General features: G+C 38.6%; 1 protein-coding gene across 1 annotated transcript in view; it reads left to right on the top strand.

Moving 5' to 3' along the window:
• Positions 1 to 23,190, top strand: part of MTCL1 (microtubule crosslinking factor 1) — a 79,290-nt gene that overhangs the window by 20,095 nt on the left and 36,005 nt on the right. Inside the window, exons 3-6 of the mRNA XM_083357753.1 lie at positions 4,421 to 4,480; positions 12,627 to 12,701; positions 17,555 to 18,880; positions 19,707 to 19,862. Of these exons, the coding sequence (XP_083213879.1) occupies positions 4,421 to 4,480; positions 12,627 to 12,701; positions 17,555 to 18,880; positions 19,707 to 19,862 (1,617 nt within the window). The remainder of the gene's footprint in view (positions 1 to 4,420; positions 4,481 to 12,626; positions 12,702 to 17,554; positions 18,881 to 19,706; positions 19,863 to 23,190) is intronic.

Genomic DNA, 23,190 nt, shown 5'->3' with positions numbered 1-23,190 from the left:
GGGGGAGCTAAAACTAGCAATGAAAGGAAAACCGGCAGGACTTCGCCTTGATTGTGCCATGTGTCCTGTCCTCCTTTCTTACCCCAAGTCCCTGAGTTCTGGCTATCTTCAAAAGATAAATGAGCAAATGGCAACTGGGGGTGGGGAGGAGTTTGTGGAACGCGGATGGCAAAGCTGGCCCAATGCCTGTAGGAACCTGGCAGGACAGGATAGGGGAAAAGTAGGTGGACTCTGGGTGCTTGAGTGCCTCTGCCCTCAATCATAAGGAAGAACTGCAGGGGTACTGCAGCGGATGTAACTTCAGGACTGGATCATAAGTACCTGTTGGAGTGTCTGTTATAATTTCGAATGGTTGCTAAGTGATTTGTCATAAATTGAGGACTACCTGTAATATTAATTAATACTAATTTGGTAGAAAGTGGAAGCTATTTTTGGCTCATTTGTGCTATGAGATTTGGACAAAATTAATATAACCAAGCAAGGTAGTGCAAGTACATTTGCAATAAACAATATTCTTCCTGCTGCAAGCAGTACATGGATAGATGAATAAAGTAGATTATAAAGATTATCCGAGACATGCCTTTTCTGTTTTTATGATACATTGTCTTGGAATTAACAATATATTGTTTTGTCTTCTGGTGGATTTAACGTGCCAGCACAGCTAGAAGTGTTTGCTTTCTTTGAATAAAAGAAACTATATATACTGGAACATTAATGAGCAGGGGGTTGGACTAGAAAATCTCCAAGGTCCCTTCCAACTCTAACAACAACAACAACAACAATAAAAAGAATAATAGAACTGCAATATTTTATGACTATATGTAGACAAAGTTACAGTCTATAACATTAAAATAAACAATGTTTCTGAATAAACACTTACGCATCCGGTCTGCAATTTGATTCTTGAAAGTGTTATTAGAGAAGAATGGCAAATTAGTGCCCAAATAATGTTTGAAGATAAGGAATATATGTACTGTGCTCAAATCTCTGTTCAGCTGTGAAACTCATTGGCTGATTTTCTACAGAATTGTGAGGGCAAAAAAGGTTATTTTATTGAAATAATGTTAACAATTTTAAATAATTGTACCTAGATTGTTCTGAATTTCATGACCAATTTCTTTAATTAGTTATAGTTATTGAGAAAATCAATACAAAGTATGTATAAATCAGTTGACCAGAACAGCTAATAGTACTAGTAAATGTTATCAAATCTATAAAATTATTAATCAAGAATAATTATAAAATATTGAATATATATTAAGGACTACTCAAATTACTAAGCTAGGTCATCATATTATATGCTGAAATACTTTCTGAACTCTCATACACTCTTCCTTACTCCCAAATTTCATTGATGTTGGTGGGATTTCTGGCCTCCCCTCCAAAATTATGAAAGATGCTTCTGTTAATAATATTTGTAATATCACTAGTGTTGACTTCCTTGATATGAGCCAACTCATTCTTAGGTAAAGATTTTATTAGATGTTGTTGTAATTATTTCCAATTTTTGTATTTGCTACAATCTGTTTTACATATAAGCATGGTGGATTTGGATTTCAGCCTTCTCTTGTTATTTCCCTGCACTGAATTGTCAGTAGGCAGTTGGGTCTTTTTTTTAAGGGTATTAAGGGTCAGTTGAAGGTCACAGGCTCATATGATTGTCTTTAATGAAATTGTAGCTCTGCTTTGGGAAATAGCAAAGGAGTAGAAGCATCAAGGAGGTTAACTTAATTGTGCAGATACACCAAGTATTGGAACCAGACAATTCTTTGAAAGCTAATTAATGATCCACAATAGTCTGTGGATTTTGTTATTTTCCTTTAATATATAAAGTTAAAGCAAAGGCATAAAATAGGAAGCCATAGCAAGAATGCCTAAAAAAATTAGAATGAAAAGAACAGGCCCTGTGTAGAGGAGTTATGTGTTAACAAATGCTTCATCTGACAAGAGAGCATTACTCAGTATGACACATTTCCTATCTATACCAATACTGAGACATAATTTTGTCCTTGAAAAAAATTGGCTGTAGCTCTGTTTCTTGTGCTCGTTTCAATGGTTCACCGGCTGCTTATATAGATTATTAAAAGAATAACATTTATAGACTAGTAATGCAGACATTGAGCCAACATGGCTTGGTGATTAAGGTGATTAAGGATGACAAACAGGGATATCTAAGTTCTAGTTCTCCTTTAGACAGTTGGGTGTGCTTTTTTTCAGCCCAGCTGGCAAATCAAAAACCATACATCTACCAATCTGTGTTATATCAATGTGGTAGATTAAGGCCCATAGCCTTCAGTGAAGAGGACTCTAACTACAATGGATTAGTGTGGGCTTAATAATAACAATGCAGACATTGGACAAGAATAAGTAGAGATATGTGCTATGTGATACGTAATGGACTTTATCAGAAATCATTATTATACTAATGCATTTTCCATCTTTTAGGCCAAAAGAAAATGGATGAGTATTTTATTACTGCTTTTGCTATTAAAATCTGCACAAAAATCTAGTCTATTATACTGATCACAAATATGAGGAGACTAATAATTTCATTTTCAGACAGTCTGCATGGTCCTTGTGAGAGTTGGAAATAAACAGTTCAATGTGGAATCCATTGAATTCCACTTGCTGGGAAAATGAAAGTTTAATAAAAGTCTGTATAGGTATGTAGGCGTCCATAGGCATTTCATTATTTACAAAAATGAAGAGTTGAAGTCCAAGGACTGTATGCAAGCCCACAGAGTTACCTCTGGGTATGACTGCTAAGAACTGCTAGCATGGGTGCCTTCAGGTGGGAAACAGTATAAAACTGTTAAAATTGCAGTGGAAGCTCTGAAATAAGTATAATACAGTTTTAGAAAACAATCTCCAAACTCTCAAAAGAAGTTTTACTAATAAATATAAAGGTCCCACCCAAAACAAGCTGTTTTCCCAGGAGGGAAACAAAGGTGTGGCTCTTTGACGGCAATTATTTTTCCACCCTAGTTGATTATGAAAATGAAATAAAGTTTTGATAACTCTTGATAGTTAGATATTAGGTCTTTGAACTCCTCTAGTCCCATGACCACATTGCTTAGCAATGGCAGTCCCTGCAGTCCCCATTGCATCATTAAATGAGGATTGTGGGTCATTAAGCAAACATCTCCTCTCACAACGTCCTACTGGTTTCTGACAGTCAAAGTCACTAAGGAAGCCAGCAGAAAGATGAAAGTTCTAGGCGGGTCATCAACAGGCAAGTAAGTGAAGCATAGTGGTGCTCAGGGAGGGTGTGTGGGTGAGGAAGATTACCTAAGCAACTTGCAACCTTCCCTGCTGGCTTCCCATTGACTTTGTTTGTGGGAAGTCAGTGGGGAAGGTTGGGAATCGTGATCACATGACCACAAGATGCTACAACCATCGTAAGTAAGAGCTGATTGCTGAGCACCCATAGCACAATCATGTGACGGCAAGTTTTTAAATGGTTGGAACTTCGAGGACACTCAACAACCCTAACTTCAAACATTAACTGAATGAATGGTCATTAACCAAGGAGTAACTGTATAAGCAGTTACAAATCACAATAAGCTTTAAAGCAGATTTCATCTGGAATATGAAGAAACATATAATAAGGCAAATGTATGTTACACTATGTGTGAATAACCAATAAAAAGCTGATTAGAGCTGTTAAAAGCAGATAGATTGTAATCTTCAGCATTCTGAATAATTGAAATGATAATTCTAATTCAATAGGAAATAGCAAAGTTTTAGCTGTGTTGAATTTCCATACATACAACATACACTAGTGAGCATAGTTTCTTTCCTCTAGTCCAGTGATTCCAAAACTATTCAAGGATGAAGGACTCTTTTATATAATATACAGTATACATACATTTCCATGATGGAAATTTTATTGCTAAGATATTGGAAGTATGGTTAAAGCAATGAAAGCAGTGAAGTTCCCAGTCAGCTTTGTTTTGATATTTATGTTTCAATGAAAAAAATGCAGAATATCCACCTTCATATATATGGAGAATAAGTAAGTGGCAGCTACTCAAAGAATTGGACTGAATCTTTCAGAAAACTTACATTATCAACTTGTTTCCTTCATTTCTCTTTAAAAACGAAAGATAAATTACTTATAAATTCATAAACTATGAATTATAAAAGTTGGATACTAGTACATTCATTTTCTCTGTAAGATCTCTAGAAATACTTGGTTTTTCATATAGCCAGCTACATTTCTTGTAGGATAATGATTATACCTGTTTTTGTTATTATGACCTAATGCTTCAAGCAAAACCTAAAATGCATACATTTTCTTATTAATGACTGCCACACAGACAATTATTGATATGACAGTGTTAAAAAACTTAACATTATTATTTTTGGACTCTTGTGTGCATTTTAAAATCAGTTTATTATACATTCTCTGTTCTTTCAGAACTCCCTGAAGAGAAGAGGAAGCAGGGATATTCATAAAGAAAAGAAGGCATTTGCTCAGGTATTATTCCTAACAATATATATGTCAATGCTATAACAATGTTATCTAAAGTAACCTTTAGTAATCAAATACATGTAATACATTTTCAGAATAGAATATTTTTATATGAAGTGCTTATTTAAAAAAATCCTCTAAATTTTTGATCTGATAAATCATTTTGTAAATTGAGGTGAAAAAAAAATAATATATATATATATATATATATATATATATATATATATATATATATATATATATATATATATATATATATATATATATATATATATATATATATATAATCAAAAAATAAAATAACCTTGTGTCAGAGTACTTGAAGCAGACAAATTAATCTTTGGTGTCAAGGTTGTGTTCAAATGATTATCTTAACACCAAATGTAGTTAACACATTAAAAACACGTATTCTTTTACAGTTTATGGCATTTTTTCCAGGAGAATACTTGTAATAGAAGGATAATGAGTTTCTCTTGTTCAAATTGGAAAGGTTTGTGAAGCCTGGTATTATTTCTTTCTTCAACTAAATGTAAAGCAATTGTAATTTTTTTCCTCCTCACTCAGTTTTCATAGTAATACTGTTAAAAAACTGGGGCTTAAGAACTGGATTTCTACTTGGTGAGAAAAAATCATTGCAGCTTCCTGGAAAGTTTTTTATTCCTCAACAGTAAAACAATTTCTTGCACTACCAGCTGAAAACATTCTTACTCATACATTCCGTATGAACAGCTTTGTTGAAACTATACTGCCAAGATATACAGCCAATGTACAGTGCTGTAATATTTTAAATGGATTACCATACCATCACATACACATACCATGAGATTTCATGAGATTTGATCAAATAATACATTCCATATAAGGGAGAGGATGCATGAATTCTTACTTTATTGTAATTTTATAAATCTTGATACATTATATAATTTCAATGCAGATTTCAATGCAACAATACTTGTGTAAAAATATAAATTATGAGCATTCTATTATTTAGAAAGCTTAAAGTACTGAAAATGAGTAAAAAACAGAAATGTCTATCACTATAATTTTAGGATATTAGTAATGCAAGCATAAAATCATTTAACTTTTCATCCAACATTGAGTTTAAAAAAAAGGACCATGGAATATCATATCTGAATAGTAGTTAGGTGACAAAAATTTTGGTCTGAAACTAAGTACTTAAGATCCCTTACAGGGATGGGCCGAGGAGTTTAGTCATCATCTGACGGACAAAATCGCTCAGATCCGGGCCGGTCTGGACTCTGACTGGGCGGAGTCTGACATGGAGGAATCGGATGGTCTTGAGCATGTTATCTGGACTGAGTTCGATCCTGTTTCCCCTGATGATGTGGACAGGATCATGGGGAGGCTGAGCTCCACCACCTGTTTGTTGGATCCGTGCCCCTCCTGGCTGGTTTACGCGGCCCGGGAGGAGACACGAGGCTGGTTCCAGGCAGTAATAACTGCTTCTTTGAAGGAAGGTGTCTTCCCCGCTGCCTTGAAGGAGGCGGTGGTGAGACCCCTCCTCAAAAAGCCTGTCCTGGACCCGGCTGTTTTAAATAATTATCGTCCAGTCTCCAACCTTTGCTTTTTGGCGAAGGTTGTTGAGAGTGTGGTGGCGCATCAGCTTCCTCTGTTCCTGGAGGAAACTGATTATCTGGACCCATACCAATCGGGTTTCAGGCCCGGGCACAGCTCGGAGACGGCATTGGTCGTGCTAGTGAATGATCTCTGGTGGGCTCGGGACAGGGGTTGTTCCTCTGTCCTAGTCCTATTAGATCTCTCAGTGGCTTTTGATACCATCGACCATGCGGCGTCTCAGGGGGTTGGGAGTGGGAGGCACCGTTTTACGGTGGTTCTCCTATCTCCTGGGCCGCTCGCAGTCGGTGTTGACGGGAGGGCAGAGGTCCACCCCGAGGCCTCTCATTTGTGGAGTTCCTCGGGTCAGTTCTCTCGCCCCTCCTGTTCAATATGTACATGAAGCCGCTGGGTGAAATCATTCGTGGTTTCGGGGTGGGGTATCATCAGTACGCTGATGATACCCAACTGTTTCTTTCCACCCCGAACCAACCCAGCGATGCCCTCGCCGTGATGTCCCATTGCCTGGAGGCGGTCCAGGTCTGGATGGGGAGAAACAGGCTTCGTCTCAATCCTGCCAAGACTGAGTGGCTGTACATATTGGCATCTCAGGTTAACCAGACCATTCCACCTTTAACGATGGGTGGGTGAGGTGTTACCCCCTGTTGATAGGGCTCGCAACTTGGGCATCCTCCTTGACTCCCGGCTCAATTTTGAAGACCATATAGGAGCTGTGACCAGGGGGGCTTTTGCCCAGGTTCGCCTGGTGCGCCAGTTGCGACCCTACCTGGACCAAGATGCCCTACGCACAGTCACTCATGCGCTCGTGACCTCCCGTCTAGACTACTGCAACGCTCTCTACATGGGGCTGCCCTTGAGGACCATTCGGAGGCTTCAGCTGGTGCGGAATGCGGCCACGCGAGTTGTGATGGGGGTTTCCCGATACTCCCATGTAACACCTGTACTCCCCGAGCTGCATTGGCTCCCGGTTGCCCTCCGGGTGAGATTCAAGGTGCTGGTGATGACCTATAAAGCCCTAAATGGCTTGGGTCCGGGATATCTGAGGGAATACCTGCTGCCAGCATCAAGTTCCCTTCGTCCAGTGCGCTCCCACAGGGAGGGTCTTCTCAGGGTGCCGCCGGTAAAAGATTGCCGGCGGATAACACCCAGGGGGAGAGCCTTCTCAGTGGGTGCGCCTGCCCTCTGGAACCAGCTGCCCGTGGAGCTCAGGACTGAACCCTGACCTCCGTTCATTCCGCTGGGACCTGAAGACCTGGCTCTTCAAGCTCTCTGGCCCAGGCTGAGAATTTTAATTTTAATTTTAATTGGAGTTTTTACTTTTTTTTTCAGGGATTGATGTAATTTTTTAAATTGTTTTTAACTTTTGTATTTCTTGTTTTAAATACCCTGTAAACTGCCCTGAGTCCTTCGGGAAAAGGCGGTATATAAATCTAATAAAATAAATAAATAAATAAATCTCCATGTATTATTTGTGACTGTGTTTGCACTGATTTAATATTTAACAAAAGTTAAAATACCTGAAAAATAAAAACCGAGTGAAAAAATAAATAAGTTAAAAACAATTAATTTCTCTCCTTTTATACAGATTTCTGACTCCCCTTTGTATACAGGTAGTCCTCGAGTTACTATCGTAATGGAACCTGCCCATTATGGTTGTAACTTTAACTGAAACATGATAAATGAATAAGCCCCATCTCTCCTCTCCTCAATGCATTCGTTAATCAAATGCGCAGGTTGTTAAGTGCACATGGGATTCCTCGGGGTGGGGAAGACCATGGGGGGGGGCTAACGAAGTAACAAGACACTTGCCTCTGGCCACCCAAAACCTCCCCCCATTCACTGAGATATTTCATGCTCCGCTTCCCACCCCTTAGGGTTCTCGCTCACTTACCTTTGGAAGATCTTCAGAGCTCAAAATGTAGGGGTAGGAAAGGAGAAAAGTTGGGCCATGTGGCAGAAAAGTATCCATCTTTTTCTCAGACACAAAGTTGTTTTCCTTAGATCGCCCATTCGTACCCATGCTTCTGTCATCTTTGGAAAAGTGTTTTTGCATGGAGGACAGAAGCGTAAGAACATGAGATCTATTGCATCTTGCAGGCTTTGTGTTGTCCCGACCTAGGTGGCACCACGTGTGCCCTCTGCATATTTCCAGTAACAGTTCCTAAACAGCCAGAACAGCAGTGCCATCACCAGAGATGGCTGAGCCCCAGCAGTGGGCCAGGTCAGTGCAGCCACCAGGCGCTATGCCAGGGATCTAAGGAAAACAGCTTTGCATTGAGAAAAAAATGGCCACTTTTTTGCTACATGGCCTGGCCTGTTCTCCTTTCCTACTCCAATATGTTTAGCTCTGGAGATATTCCAAAGGTAAGTACTAAGTGATCGCTGATGGGGTAGGGAGGAGCACCTGGTACCCAGTGGGCTGACAAACAAGGTCCAGTGCCTATGGGGACCCAGCGGGGCGGGATTGGGGGGGAAATAAGCAGGGGGCATGTTGCAGCATCTCTGCGGCCAGACATTAGGACGAACGACCACTGTGGTGATGCAATATATGTAACTTCAGAACCTGGTCATAAGTACTTGGGGGGGTTTCATAACTTTGAACTGTAGCTAAGTGAACTCTCGTAACTCAAGGACTACCTGTAACAATTGTATTTACATTTTCTCAGTTAAAACAAAAGCATCTGATCAAATCCTTAGAGGTTTATTTTTTTTTTGCTGTATTTTTATTACAGTACCCAAGGAATCATTGTCTACAATTAGTATCACAAATAACAGTAAAAAAAATCAGTATAAAATTTAAACATATTCAATCATGTAAATCCTATATCAAACAATAATTCAGCCAATCCCAGTTCTTTTATCAAGGCTCTCCTAAAGCTCAGGATATCACTAATGGAAACCATCTGAAAAACATACACTTTCTCACAACTCTTGGAGAGGAGAAATCTTGAATGGGTAGGATCAGTTTAGTGCAGGCATGTCAAACCTGCGACGTCATGGACATTGCACGACGTATCACGACTTTTTTCCCATTGCCGGCAATGGGGTGGGCACGGTTTTGATGTGACGCATCCAGCCTGGAGGCCGGCAGTTTGACATGCCTTGTTTAGTGGATGATCCTGCACCTGTGTCCCAAGACTTTTAAAGTCAAAACCAGAATATTGAAATTGTACCAAGCAGTCTGTTGGCAACCATGCAGCACCATAACACAGGCAATACGCATGTACAGTAACTCTTGCCCATTAAAACATTGGTTAATGAATTTTGTATCACTTGCAGTTTCCAAGTAGTCATCAGAGGCTTCACCATACAGAATGCATTGCAGTAATTACAATAGTTTAAGTCAAAAATAAGAAGTTCATGAGTTACTGTATTTAGAACTTCCTTCACCAGGAAAAAACATAATTGTCACATCAGCTAAAATGGGGTAAAGTCTCCTGCAGTCTCCACCTGATGTCCAACAGTAGCCATAAGTCTACTTAGAAACTTGAAGTAAAACTTATCCAGAGTAATCACTGGAGTATTTAAGGCGCCTTAACTAGATATTTCACTCTTTTAAAGACAGCAAATTCCACATTCTGGGTAGAGAGACCCTTGGTTTGAAAAAAAAGGTAAAAGAGGCCATTTATGTTAACACTGAGCAGCCCTGTCTCAACAGAGGGGGAGGGATAAGACACCAGCTATCTCCTTTCTACAACACAGTCCTTTCAGCAGTTCCAAGAAGATTCCACCCCCATTTGTACTCTGGATGCCTTCAGGTGACCCTGAGGGCACAGATAAACCCCTAGTATTCTCAAGATCTCTCAAGGAGATATTAACGACCACATGCATAAAAAGAAATATGATCCTTCCAGCCCCCTCCCCTCATCATGTCAGAATTAATCCTTCCATCACCCCCACCATCGTGCCAGAAACGATGAAGCTTCTTGGATGAGAAGCTAAAGTTCTTCTTCCTCCTCAAAGATAAAAACAGTACGGTTGCCTTCTGAAAAAGCGCTCAGAGATAAAAATAAATTATTTGGATATCCTCAAGAAATCTGCACTGGATCCAGCTATTTTAAATAACTTTCGTCCTGTCTCCAACCTTCGCTTTCTTGCAAAGTTTGTTGAGAGTGTGGTGGCACGGCAGCTCCCTTTGGTCCTGGAGGAAACTGAGTATCTGGATCCGTACCAATCGGGTTTCAGGCCTGGGTATAGCACGGAGACGGCATTGGTCGCGCTGGTGGATGATCTCTGGCAGGCCCGAGATAGGGGTTATTCCTCTGTCCTGGTCCTATTAGATCTCTCAGCAGCTTTTGATACCATCGACCATGGTATCTTGATGCGACGTCTTGAGGGTTTGGGAGTGGGAGGCACCGTTTTACGGTGGTTCTCCTACCTCTCGGGCCGTTCGCAGACGGTGTTGGCAGGGGGGCAGAGGTCAACCCCTAGGCCCCTTAGTTGTGGGGTGCCTCAGGGGTCAGTACTCTCGCCTCTCCTGTTCAACATCTATATGAAGCCACTGGGTGAGATCATCTGTGGCTTCGGGGTGAGGTATCATCAATATGCTGATGATACCCAGCTTTTCATCTCCACCCCGAACCAACCCAGTGATGCCCTCGATGTGATGTCCCGTTGCCTGGAAGCGGTACAGATTTGGATGGGGAAGAACAGGCTCTGGCTCAACCCGGCCAAGACTGAGTGGCTTTACGTACCGGCATCTCGTTTAGTCCAAGAGGTTCCATCTTTGGTTATGGGAGGAGAGATGTTACCTCCCGTTGATAGGGCACGCAATCTAGGCATCCTGCTGGATTCACGACTCAGTTTTGAAGATCATATTGGAGTCGTGGCCAGGGGGGCATTTGCCCAGGTTCACCTGGTACACCAGTTGCGGCCCTTTCTGGACCGAGATGCCCTACGTACAGTCACCCACGCACTTGTTACCTCCCGTATAGATTACTGCAATGCTCTCTACATGGGGCTGCCCTTGAAGACCACCCGGAGGCTTCAGCTGGTGCAAAATGCGGCCGCGTGGGTAGTGATGGGAACACCCCGATACTCCCGTATTACACCCCTCCTGCGTGAGCTGCATTGGTTACCGGTTGTCCGGGTGAGATTTAAGGTGCTGGTACTTACCTTTAAAGCCCTACATGGCTTAGGCCCGGGATACTTGCAGGACCATCTGCTGCCGGGAACGACTTCCCATCGCCCAGTGCACTCACACAGAGAGGGCCTCCTCAGGGTACCGTCGGCTATACAATGTCGGCTGGCGACCCCCAGGGGGAGGGCCTTCTCTGTGGGAGCACCAGCCCTATGGAACCAGCTCCCCCCTGAGCTTCAGATGGCCCCAGATCTCCGGTCCTTTCGCCGCGGCCTCAAAACACTTCTTTTCCATCAGGCTGACCTGGACTGACAGGGATTTTAATTATGTTTTTAATTTTTAACTTATTTTAATTTTAATTTTAAATTTATTCTACAGGGGCCATTAATTTAATTTTCTTTTAACTTCTGTATTATTGTATTTTATTGTTGTTAGCCGCCCTGAGTCCTTCAGGAGATAGGGCGGCATATAAGTCCCAATAATAAATAAATAAATAAATAAATATTGATGATCCTGGATTATTAGATAGTTTCACCAAACAACATCACATAGATGTTGAACAGCAAGAGAAACAGGAGAATTGTGTGGCATACCACACTGGAATCTCCAACAGATCTTTCTTCCCCACTATCACGAACTGGAACCACACATTCAGGAAAAAGTAGAACCTCTCTCTGTACACAGTATTTCCAACTCCTAACTCTTAACAGGCAGCCCAGACATTGATAATATTGAATGTTGCTGGGATAAATCATCCAACAGTGCAATCAACGTGATTCTATTTCAAACCTAGGCCTGATTCCAGGATTTGGAAAGAATCCAGATAAATCCAAACACACTCTACTGTATATCTTCCATAAAAAGGAGTATTGGAGGCTGGTTTCTAACATAGCCAGATATAAGGATGGCTTCGTCAGGAGAGGCATACTACCATCTCTTTCAAAGTCAGTGGTACCATCCCTCCCCTAACAGCATTGAACACTTTCTAATCCAAGCAGTTTGAAAAAGCATGGGTTATAATTCATATGTAGAAGAGTTCATTCTGCCTGCTACCACATTTACTTACAGGATAGAATGAGTTCCAGATCACATCATAAGACTCTGCCTCTGCCAACTCTATTGTTTCTACCCATGTGGAATCAAGACTTGAGTCAGTTTATTGGCAAATGTTGCCTGAAACTTTCACTTCAGCCTGCTAACTCTTACTTCAACCTTGCTGAGACTCAGTCCTCAAATGAAAATGAGTCATCCTAAAGAAGTCTGCTGGGATATGATCCACTGATGCAATAATGATGGAAAGATAAGAAGTTTGCAACTTTGCACATGAATATGCTCCTACTATGTTAGGTTTGCTATACAACTCAGAATTATGCTGGATTATTCCAGGGTCTACTACAAGAACATGTAGAACAGAGAAAATAGAACTGCACTTTTCCTGCATTTAGTTTTATTGAAAAAAAAAGTTCTGTTCAGCAGAGTTGCAGAATGGAAGTTCTTGGAAAATGCCAAGCAGCGGTCAGAACACAAAGGAAACTGTTTCTTCAGCATAAGGTCCTTAGGAATGTTGGCACTGGCCCAGTTTCCTGGGCGACAGCTATGTTGCCATTCCATTTTGCTGACATTCCAGTAAGTGCCTGGAGAAAACCATTGAGGAGATTGTAATGGAACATTATTTCTTTTTGTTTGTGTCACCCGACTAATCAAATATATAAAATATATACATATTTTATGTATGGTATTGTGATTAAGCCTCAGCCTCATCACAGCTTTAGCACCGCAGCCCTAATTTGTTCATATTGAGTGTTACTCATCATGTATGCATCTAATTTATATTTCAAGCTATTTTGTAGTCAAGCTGTGTCTATGCACATGCACTCTTCCTATACTGGTGTCTGTCTTGAGAGCCTTTTGTATAGTAAGGCAGAAATAATTTAATACATTTTATACATATACACCCATACACTATATAAAATGCTAAAAGAACAGTTTATATGAGCAAACAAACCAATCAAAGTATATAAATAAGGGCCTGGGGCTAATGGCTCTGCCACCCTCTATTATGATGATTATTCATTCATATTTACAGAACTAATAAAAACCAAGCCTATTTTTCTCAAATAATTTACCCTTGAAATTGGAGGATCATATTAGCTTCATTAAGAATATGACTTTTTTCTGTCTCATATTTAAAGTGGTTCATCTTAAAATTTAAGCTTACATACGGTAATTCTGACAGGAAAATGAAATAACAGAAGACAAGATTAGTCCTCAACTTACAACCACAACTGAGCCCAAAATTTCTGTTGCTAAATAAGACAAAGTGAATTTTATCTCAGTTTACGACCTTTCTTGCCACAGTTGTTAAGTGAATCACTGTAGTTGTTAAGTTAGTAACACGGTTGTTAAATGAATCTGGCTTCCCCACTGACTTCGCTTATTAGAAGGTTGCAAAAGGTGATCACACGTGACACCGGGACACAGCAACGGTCATAAATATGAGTCAGTTGCCAAGGTACCAAACTTTAATCAAATGGTCATGTAACTTTGAATGATCACTAAACAAATTGTTGTAAGTCCAAAACTACCTATATAGGAAAGCTTTAAAAGAAACCTGATTCCGTTATTATGAGTTTCACAATCAGATAGACAAATTTTAAAAAATGGAACACCCTTATTGTTTGGGTCATTTTCGCATTATGGGTTTATCTAATAACAAATAATCTCACCTGAATTCCAATGCATGGGGCTTTCATTTGCATCTTTTACAATATTAGTTTGATATTGTCATGCTGCATAACATTTAAGAGACTTTCTCCCTACCATGCAAACCTATTTAGCATGCAGTTTGGCAATTACTGTATACTTACGTAATGTTTATTTGTATATCCACGCAATACAGGAGACTGGGGGCATTAAAAGATGGGAAATTAAACTTACCTAGATTTAATGTAAGCTATCAATAGCAGTCATATTTGTTGTAATTAAAATGTTTGCTGTGGAATTTGTTTCATATCCATTTACAAATGTTTGTTGAGATTTCACTCTTTGCCTCTCTGTCTGTCAGGTATTGATAAACAAGCACAAATTAAGAAATGCCAGAAATTGTTTTTAGACTGCAGTCTTATACTGGTTATATGAGAATAAATCTTATTGAATCCAAAAAACATTTTTCTAAATAGACAAATATAATTTATGTGCTGTAAAAATATAATCTTGGAATTGGATTTGGAATGACATTTTAAACTCAGTGATGTCTGTTGGGAGAGTCAAACCAGTCAATCTCATGAAATCATAATTATCTCACTCCATATGTACATATATTGAAACATTGCATTGTTTCAATCAAAGGTATGGCACAACACTGTTTTCATCATTTTATTGAAAGCAGCAGGAACTGTAGGTGCCCATAATTAAGCTCTTGATATGTCTCAGTTCATAGTCAATCTGTAAACAAGGTTTAAAACTTTTTTTAAAGTTTTGTTGGTAGAAATGGAACAATTTATCAAATGGTTTATTAACACTACAGTATAATTTTAAAATTAATTAAGAGGCTATTATTGCACATGGCTATTTTCTATTATCTGAGTTTTAAATTTATGAACACAATTTTCTATTTTATTAAGCACTTTTTTCCTTTTGAATTTTTATTTCTGTGAATATCCAAATTGAAAAAAAAAATCTTAACAAATATATTATGGATACAACACTGGAAATGACAATAATTCATAATAGAGACTGATTTTATGCACATATAAAATCTACAATTTGAGAATTTCACAAGGTAAATAGTGAACTAAACAGTTAAATAATAGCTAAATTATTTCATAGCAATAGAAAAAAAATAAAGTACAACACAGGATATAAAGTCAAAAACTATTTAAAATTTAATTTCTTCCATTCTTTTGATACACACATGATTTGTAACTTTTATCCCAGAATTTTAAGGAAACTGAATTTATGAGATGTTATTCTAAACAAAATCTGTTTTTAATACTTAGGCATTTTATTGGACTGAGCTTTTATTATATTTCTTATTTAACTTCAGTGCTACTGGATTTGCAATTTTTTTTATATATTTCCATTTGGCATACTATTATTTATTTATTTTTATTTATTTATTTATTGAATTTATTCTTTCTCCCCCCCCCCCATTTTACCCAATCATAGGGTAATTCTGGGTGGCTTACAGTTACATCTAAGTTCAAACATAAAAAGTTAAAATCAAACCTTAAAATCAAAGACACATGGGGAGGGCAGGGGCAGAGTGGGGGGGAGGTGGGATCTGTTATTAGTCAGTGAACCACCTCTGTTGCGCTGTTCCCCCACTGGGGCCCCAAGCTGACTGGCAAAGCCATGTCTTTAGGCCCTTACAAAAAGACAGGAGGGTTGGGGCTGACCTCACACCAGGGGCAAGATTTAATACCCACATTTTTTTCTTGAGAGTAACATGCAGCCTCTTGAAGAAGCTTTTTTTTCCCCACTTTGGGGTTGGATTTAAAATAAAGTTTAAAAAAATATTTTAACTGAAGCATTACTATTTGAGACTTCATGACGTATCCATGCAATTTTCTTGGCAACAATTTACAAGTATTTCGCAGATGCCACCTTCTCAGTGTTTTCTTTAATATCCCAGACCAGGGGTGTCAAACTCAATTTCATTGAGGGCCGCATCAGCATTGCGGTTGCCCTCAGGGGGCCGGGTGGGTGTGGCCAGGGTGGGCGTGACCTACTGGGTGGGCGTGGCTAGAGTGCGTATGGCCTACTGGGTGGGCGTGGCCAGCTCTACATCGTTCACATCAAGGGTGCCTATGGGGGCCTGGGCAGGAGTGGGACAGATCTGAGAGTCTCTGGCAGAAGGAGGGTCTCTGGGTCAGGGCCAAGGCAGTGGGGGCCGTTCCCTCACTGTTTCCAGGATGGCTTCGCGGGCCACATGAAACCACTTCGTGGGCCGGATCTGGCCCCCGGGCCTTGTGTTTGACATGTCTGCCCCAGACTATCTTACTGTCTTGGAATTCTTTGGTATCAGGCATTCCAAGTACTAACCAGTCTAACCCAACATAGCTTCCAGTCCTGGCAAAATGAAACAAATGCTGCCATCTGTTGAGACTGCCAAAAGATAGCTGATAACTTTATATAATATTACAGTAGTTTATATTATTAACAATTCCAGAGGGATATTTGACGTGCATTATAAGTAACAGTTTGACTTTGTTGTGCCTATATGAATATTGCATTATATTCATAATGTATCTATACAGAGTGAAGCAATTTGGTTGTCCCTGTTTTGAAAAATGAACATCTGACATAGGATATCTGTGCATGCCTGATAAACTATGAAGCGTTGAGTCCTTGGTGCTCTCTGGGCTTAGTTGTTTGAGTACATATGTTTCATTACCCAGCTAGGTAATGGGTGTGGGTGAGTATAGGGTTTGTTTGTTGTCTAGATACAGTAGCTTGCCCTGCCCATTTTTTCTTTGATAGTTTCTTCACTGGGGTATCAAAAACTTAGAAACAACCAAACAGACTGTTACAACCACATGGCATTATTGTAGCACAGTAATCAACTACAGACCTCCAAAACATCTTAAATAAACTAAAAGACTCAGTACCCAAGAAGAAAAAAACAGGAGTCATTTACAACATAGAGTGTAAGGGTTGCAACAACTACTATGTAGAACAGGGAGGCAGAAGACTAGCAGAGTACATCCACAACACTAGTATTCGGAAGACACGATGAAAACTCCTTAATTTCACAACACATGGAAAAGACCAACCATAGTTTCAATGGGAAACTGGTAATCCTAGACCAAGTTAAGCTTCACACTTGCTCACACTGGTTTCCTAATTGGGTAATGAAAAGTCTGCAAGTAAAAAGCATAAAGAGCTCCAAGGACTCTTAGCTCAACTCTGAGTTACATATATTCTGTTCTATTGGAAATTATGAAGTTCCACATAGGTTTTTTTAAAAGGACATAATTTCGTTTTTCACTTAATCTGTAACTTGTTTTTGCTGGAATAGGTACTTATTTTGTGGAAAGGAATCTAAAAGTTTATATATTCTGAATAATCTAATGTAAAAAAAAATTCAATTTTTACATTATACATTATTGGTTGTTTCCTCATTTAAAAGTGTGCAACATTTGTATTATAACTATCAGTTTCTGAAAGTTTATTGCAAGGTATTTTTTACTAGTAATTCCTTAACTCAATTTTGTAGAGTGCATATGCACACATGCACCCACACACACCCTCCTAATTTTATATCCTCGTATACCCATGGTGGAGTTGAAACCCAACATAACAAGAAGCTACTAGGTTAGAAAAAGTCACTTTGCAGAGTTATAGCCAGAACATGTTTGTCTTTTTCTTCCTTTTGTCTTCATATTTGTTGCTTTTATTGGCAGGAAGACAGTGCTGATTTGAAGTGCCAGCTTCAGTTTGCCAAAGAGGAAGCAGTACTGATGCGTAAGAAGATGGCCAAGTTAAGCAGAGAGAAAGACGAATTGGAGCAAGAGCTTCAAAAGTACAAATCCATCTATGGGGATGTGGAAAGTCCTCTCCCCATTGGAGAGGCTGGAGGACCACCCAGCACAAGAGAAGCTGAACTGAAGCTTCGTTTAAAATTAGTGGAAGAAGAAGCTAACATATTAGGCAGAAAGTTAGTAGAACTAGAGGTGGAAAATAGAGGAATTAAGGCTGAGATGGAGGACATGAGATGCCAGTATGAAAGAGTATGTCTTAACCAGGAACGTGTTTCAAGCATTCCTACCTCACCTTATGGTGACCCTGTGGAATCAGCTGCAGAGTTACGTCATCATTTGCAATTTGTAGAAGAAGAAGCAGAACTTCTTAGGAGATCTATCTCTGAAATTGAAGATCACAATAAGCAACTAACAAATGAATTAAATAAATTCAAGTTTGACCCTGGACAAGAATCTGATTGGTTTCATGAAAATGCATCCAAATGCAGTAGATCCTTACAAGAAGAACTGAAGTCAGCCCGGATGCAAATCAATGAACTGAATGGAAAAGTGATGAAACTCCAGTATGAAAATCGTGTGCTATTATCTAATGTGCAGCGCTATGATCTTGCCTCTCATCTAGGATTGCGAACATGCAGTCCCAGGGATAGTGATGCTGAGAGTGAAATAGGGAAGAAAGAGTGTGACAGTGAAGAAAGTCATCTACCTCAACCAAGGAGAGAAGGACCCATTGGGGGTGAAAGTGATTCTGAAGATTTATATGAAAAGACATCAGGTTTTGGGAGTGGGAAACACTCAGAAGTTAGTAACTTGTGTTCCACTGATTTAACACGGGCCAAAGAGAACTCAGAATCATTTATCAGTATCAAATATGAGGCCGAAAGGCTTGAAAGAGCTATGGAACGCCTTGTCATTGATACAGACAATTTAATATACGAAACAAAAGTCCACATAAATAGCAGTGCTGCCTCTGAGCAAATTTTTAAAAAAGATGAGGGGAAAAAGGGGAACAAGAACGAATCAGAACTTTTAAGCACTATTAATTTAAGGATGAAACATTTTCAGAAAGAACTGCAAACCTTCTTGGAGAAGGTTGATAACATTGGGGCTGACTTCAAAGAACAACTGGAAGATCTTTCCCCTCTTCCTCATCTTACAGAGTCCTCTAGTTTTCTGTCCACAATGACATCCATCTCTCGAGATTCACCCATTGGAAACCAAGGAAAGGAATTAATTACAGATTTCCAGGTAAGTGGACCACTTGCTTCTTTTACGGTTTTGTCAGTCTTTCTTGCTGCATTCTGGTGCTAATTTTACCTATCTTTATTTTGTTACGATTTTGAAATTAATTTGTAAAATATTTGTAAATTCTTTTTTTTAACTGCTATTTTCACACAGAGGCTGTTCCTCATGACAAAAAGGCTAATAGAAACAAATAGCTTCTGAATTTTTTGTTTACTATATTGGATGCTGCATTTCATTAATTACTGTTTTGTTGATATTTAACAAAACACATATGCACATACTTTCTCTTACACTTTTAATATGAAATGTATTTCAAAAGGTCTTGTCAAAATAAAAATCCAAAATGAAATGCCGGATATTAGTTCTTTTACATAAGGAAAGGGGCAAATAAAAAGGCCCTGAAGCCAGTAAATGACTGCCTTTCATAATGCATTTCCCTGTCACAGCTGCCATACTGAATAGGGATTTTTCTGCACAGCACAAATAAGGCTGGAAGACTTGTATCCCCATATACTCCATAACTTATAAGCTTGCTGTTGGTTTGACTCATGCATCCCCATTGCATGCGCCTCATAACCAGTATTTGCATTCTTTCCCCTCTCTCTTTTTTGCTTTTCAGATGTTTCAGCCCATTATTTTGCTCATCCTTATTTTAATTCTATTCTCGTCACTTGCTTATGACACTGCATTTAAGTTGATTTTTCTGTTCACGCTTTTTTTTGTCTTGTAGTTTTTTCAATCGCCTACCTTAGCCACTTTTGTTTGTTCTTTTAATCTTTCCCTGTCCTGATTTCTTTTATGTTACAATCCCCACCCATGCACTTAACAGTCCAAACAAAAGGATCAGTTGGAATGGCAGCGCAGCCCAGACCATGGAGATGAGAAAGAGATTCATCAACAACAAGGCACCACAGAACCACATGGCAGAACTGATGGAGACCTTAAATTCTACAGGCCAGAAAACAAGAATTGTTTCAGTCTAGAGGTTAGCACAGCTGAATAAAAATTCCTTGAAAGGGAACAGTAATTGTCATAGAAGCCAGGGCAAAATAGAGGGAATAATTCCTTTTAAGCCCTACAATTTGTATTTAACTCCACCTAATATTTAATGAAATGGAAATCTGACAATTTTTAGCATTTTTCTCATGACAGCCAATACAGATAGCCCTCGTTTAGCAGTTTACTCATTTAACAATCATTTGCACTATAATGGTAATGGAAAAATAACTGTATGACCAGTCCTTGCATTCATGATTTTCTGGGGACAGAAGGTTCTACAACAAGGGGGCAGCAGCAGAGAAGGCTCTCTTCCTTGACACTGCCAGTTGAAATCTTTGACTACCTTTCCTGCTTGATTGAGTGAGATGAGATACGCTGATGAGATGGGGAAAACCTAACTTGGCCCTATGCCGTGTAGAGCTTTATAGGTGGCTAACAGCTTGAATCTGACTACCATCTTTCCATGATCAACGGGGGCCCTCCTTTTTCACCTCTCCGGGGCGACTTTAGACCCATTTAGGGTCCCCTGGCAGGGTGAATTCAGCCATGGGGTGCGGAGCTCTGCAATTCCTCGGCCTAAAATAACAGGAGGTGTTATTTTAGTCATATATTGAGAGTTGCCATAATAATTAGAAGAAACTGCTTACTTGACTGTCTGGTTGATAATGTGACCTACAACTCTCCAGATTTGATTGTGGAATAGCACTTATCTCATTTTGTCAATTGTACAGTCCTATAATCTGGATTTAAGTGTTTGTTTATCTTTACATCAAAATCCAGCAATGAATAACTAGAAAAGATTGACTGGAAAGCAATGATTTTATTAATTCAGGTGTTTCCTAAAATACGTTTTCAATACTCCAATCATTTTAATGAATTAATATACGCTTAATTTCTTGAATTTTGAAACAGCATTTTAAATAAAAAGTTTATCTGAAGGAAGGCAAATTTGTGAATTCAATGTTTGATTTGCTGGCCATTAAGTATATTATAAATTGACTTTTTATATTGAAGATGGGTAGATTAGAGGTGTAGGGAGTGAAAAATGTAGCGTTGTGATGTGCAAGTCTTGGATTGATTGATTTAATTGTGATTTAGCTATGCTCAAAAAGAATGAAAAAGGTATATCTTCAAGAAAGAAAGAACTTTGATATTAGCAGAAATATACTTTAGAATTATGTTAATAAATTAAATAGCCTATGTTGTTAAAAAGCACGATCTCTTAAAAATTTTCAAAGGTCCATGATTGCCAACTTGGTACTAGATTCCCTCTTCATGGAGAAAAAAATGTACACTGTTCCAAAACCAGAAAAGGTCAGGAAAAGCAGATGTGAGGGAAGATAATGCTACTACAAGAAGTAATTTTAAAATTAAACTCAAAGGAAAACAGTGGCAAAAATGATTCCTGCATAGTTCCAAGAAAACTCTATGGACATGGCTGGAACACTGAGACAGGTTTATGTGGTAGGTGAAGAGATTCCAAGTAGAAAAACATTCATTTTCAAAATAGAACTGGAGATGATAATGTAGTCAGATCAAACCTGCAAAGAAATCTGGTCAGTAATGAAAGAGAATTTTCTCATTTTACAAGGAGAGATGTAACTGGAATACATGGAATCTGAGAAGAACGAACAAAGAAAAACAACTTTTTTGAAATGAAAATATTTTTTGAAATCAATGAATAGGACCTCTTTAACTCAGTTAATATAATATGTATCAGGGCATGAAGCCAGCCAAAAAATGGTAATGTTATTTCAAAAGGATGTTGCAAGTATGTGTTTAGTTATAACATAAAAAGTGTCATTCAACATTAATGTTGTACAAGAATGTGCACTTCTTAAGGGGGCAGTGATGAAAAACACTAAAAAATTACTAAACTCAAAATTGAGAAGGGCTAAATGCAATATTAGGAAAAAGCACAGTACTACAAATTGGTGACTGGAATGTAAACATTGGAGAAATTGAGAAATCTGGAATTAGAGGAGAACTGGATTAGGTAAAATGTAATAATGGAGAAGGTTAACAAAGCTTTGCAAAGATATTATTTATTATTATTTATTGAGAGAATCAACTTCAAGCCATATATATGTATACTTTACACATGGGCATTATGGGATATACAACATTAAAATAAAATTTAATACGTAATAGGAAAGAGAACATAGAGAATTGCAATCCCAGTGAGCCATTGCATTCTGAAATATAGATTATAAAACAGACCATGTATACAGATGTCATACAGGTGGACTATAGAGTAAGGATGCCAACAAGATTTGACTTGAGAAAAATCATTTAGAATATAACATCACTGAAAGAAACAGATTCAGTATGCCATGCAGAAAAGAAACTAAGCAGTTATATATAAGAGACATCATGAAAACTAAGTGAAAAAAGTATTCTCAAAATTCCGAAGAAAAGATTCAGCTGATTTTCAAAACAAATTAAGAGCCAAAGTAAGACATAAAATTATGCATGACAATTGAACACATCTACATCACATCAAGCAAAAAGCAAATAAAGAAATAAAGACTTTCAACAAACAGAAGAGATTAAAGAAAAAAATTAAGATCAGAGTACAGTATTCATGGGGGGGGAATCACAAGATAGATCTAGTACTCATGGAAGAAAGGTAATAGAAGTAAATGAAATTAAAGGAAGATGGAAAGGCCATATTGAAGCTCTTTACAAATTAGGTTATGGAATCATAGAATAATTTGTTCAGACATAATGTGTGAATTAACCTTCTTTCATAGAAAATGTGATATGACAGGCAATGGACCAGCTGTCAAATAAGAAAGCACCAGGATCAGATAAGATGCCCATTGAACTATTTAAAGCTGCAAGAGAACAAGCAGTTAAAGTGCTAACAGCTGAGAGAGTAAATTCTCACACTGTCAGAAGCAAATAGCCTTAGACCAGATAAGCTAATGTAGAAAGTGCAAACTGGAGTATTTGGATTCATTGAAAGCAATAACCAGACATAGTCATCTTTGCCAATTCTGTTTGCAATACACACAGAAGCCTGGGAGTCCTAATATGCCTTCCAATTTTCCCAGAGCCCCTATTGGTTTTTTCAGACTCTGAGGTAATGGGAACCAAGTTGGACAATAGGAAAACAATGGATTTATTGCTTAGATATAAATCAGCATTCACAGAATACTTACGGACCACAATGACTAAATTGTGCCAGAAATTTCCTTTCCCTATAGTTTTTGATCCTCCTGGTGGATAATACTAATTTCAGGTGTATTACTGATTACAAAGTCAGAACCTCCCCCAATATACATCTTTCTGGAAGAGATGGAGATTTCTCC

This window comes from Vipera ursinii (assembly GCF_947247035.1).
Source record: "Vipera ursinii genome assembly, chromosome: 3".
NCBI lineage: Eukaryota > Metazoa > Chordata > Lepidosauria > Squamata > Viperidae > Vipera > Vipera ursinii.
The sequence above is the reverse complement of the archived record's forward strand: the minus strand, read 5'-3'. Positions and strand labels throughout refer to the sequence as shown.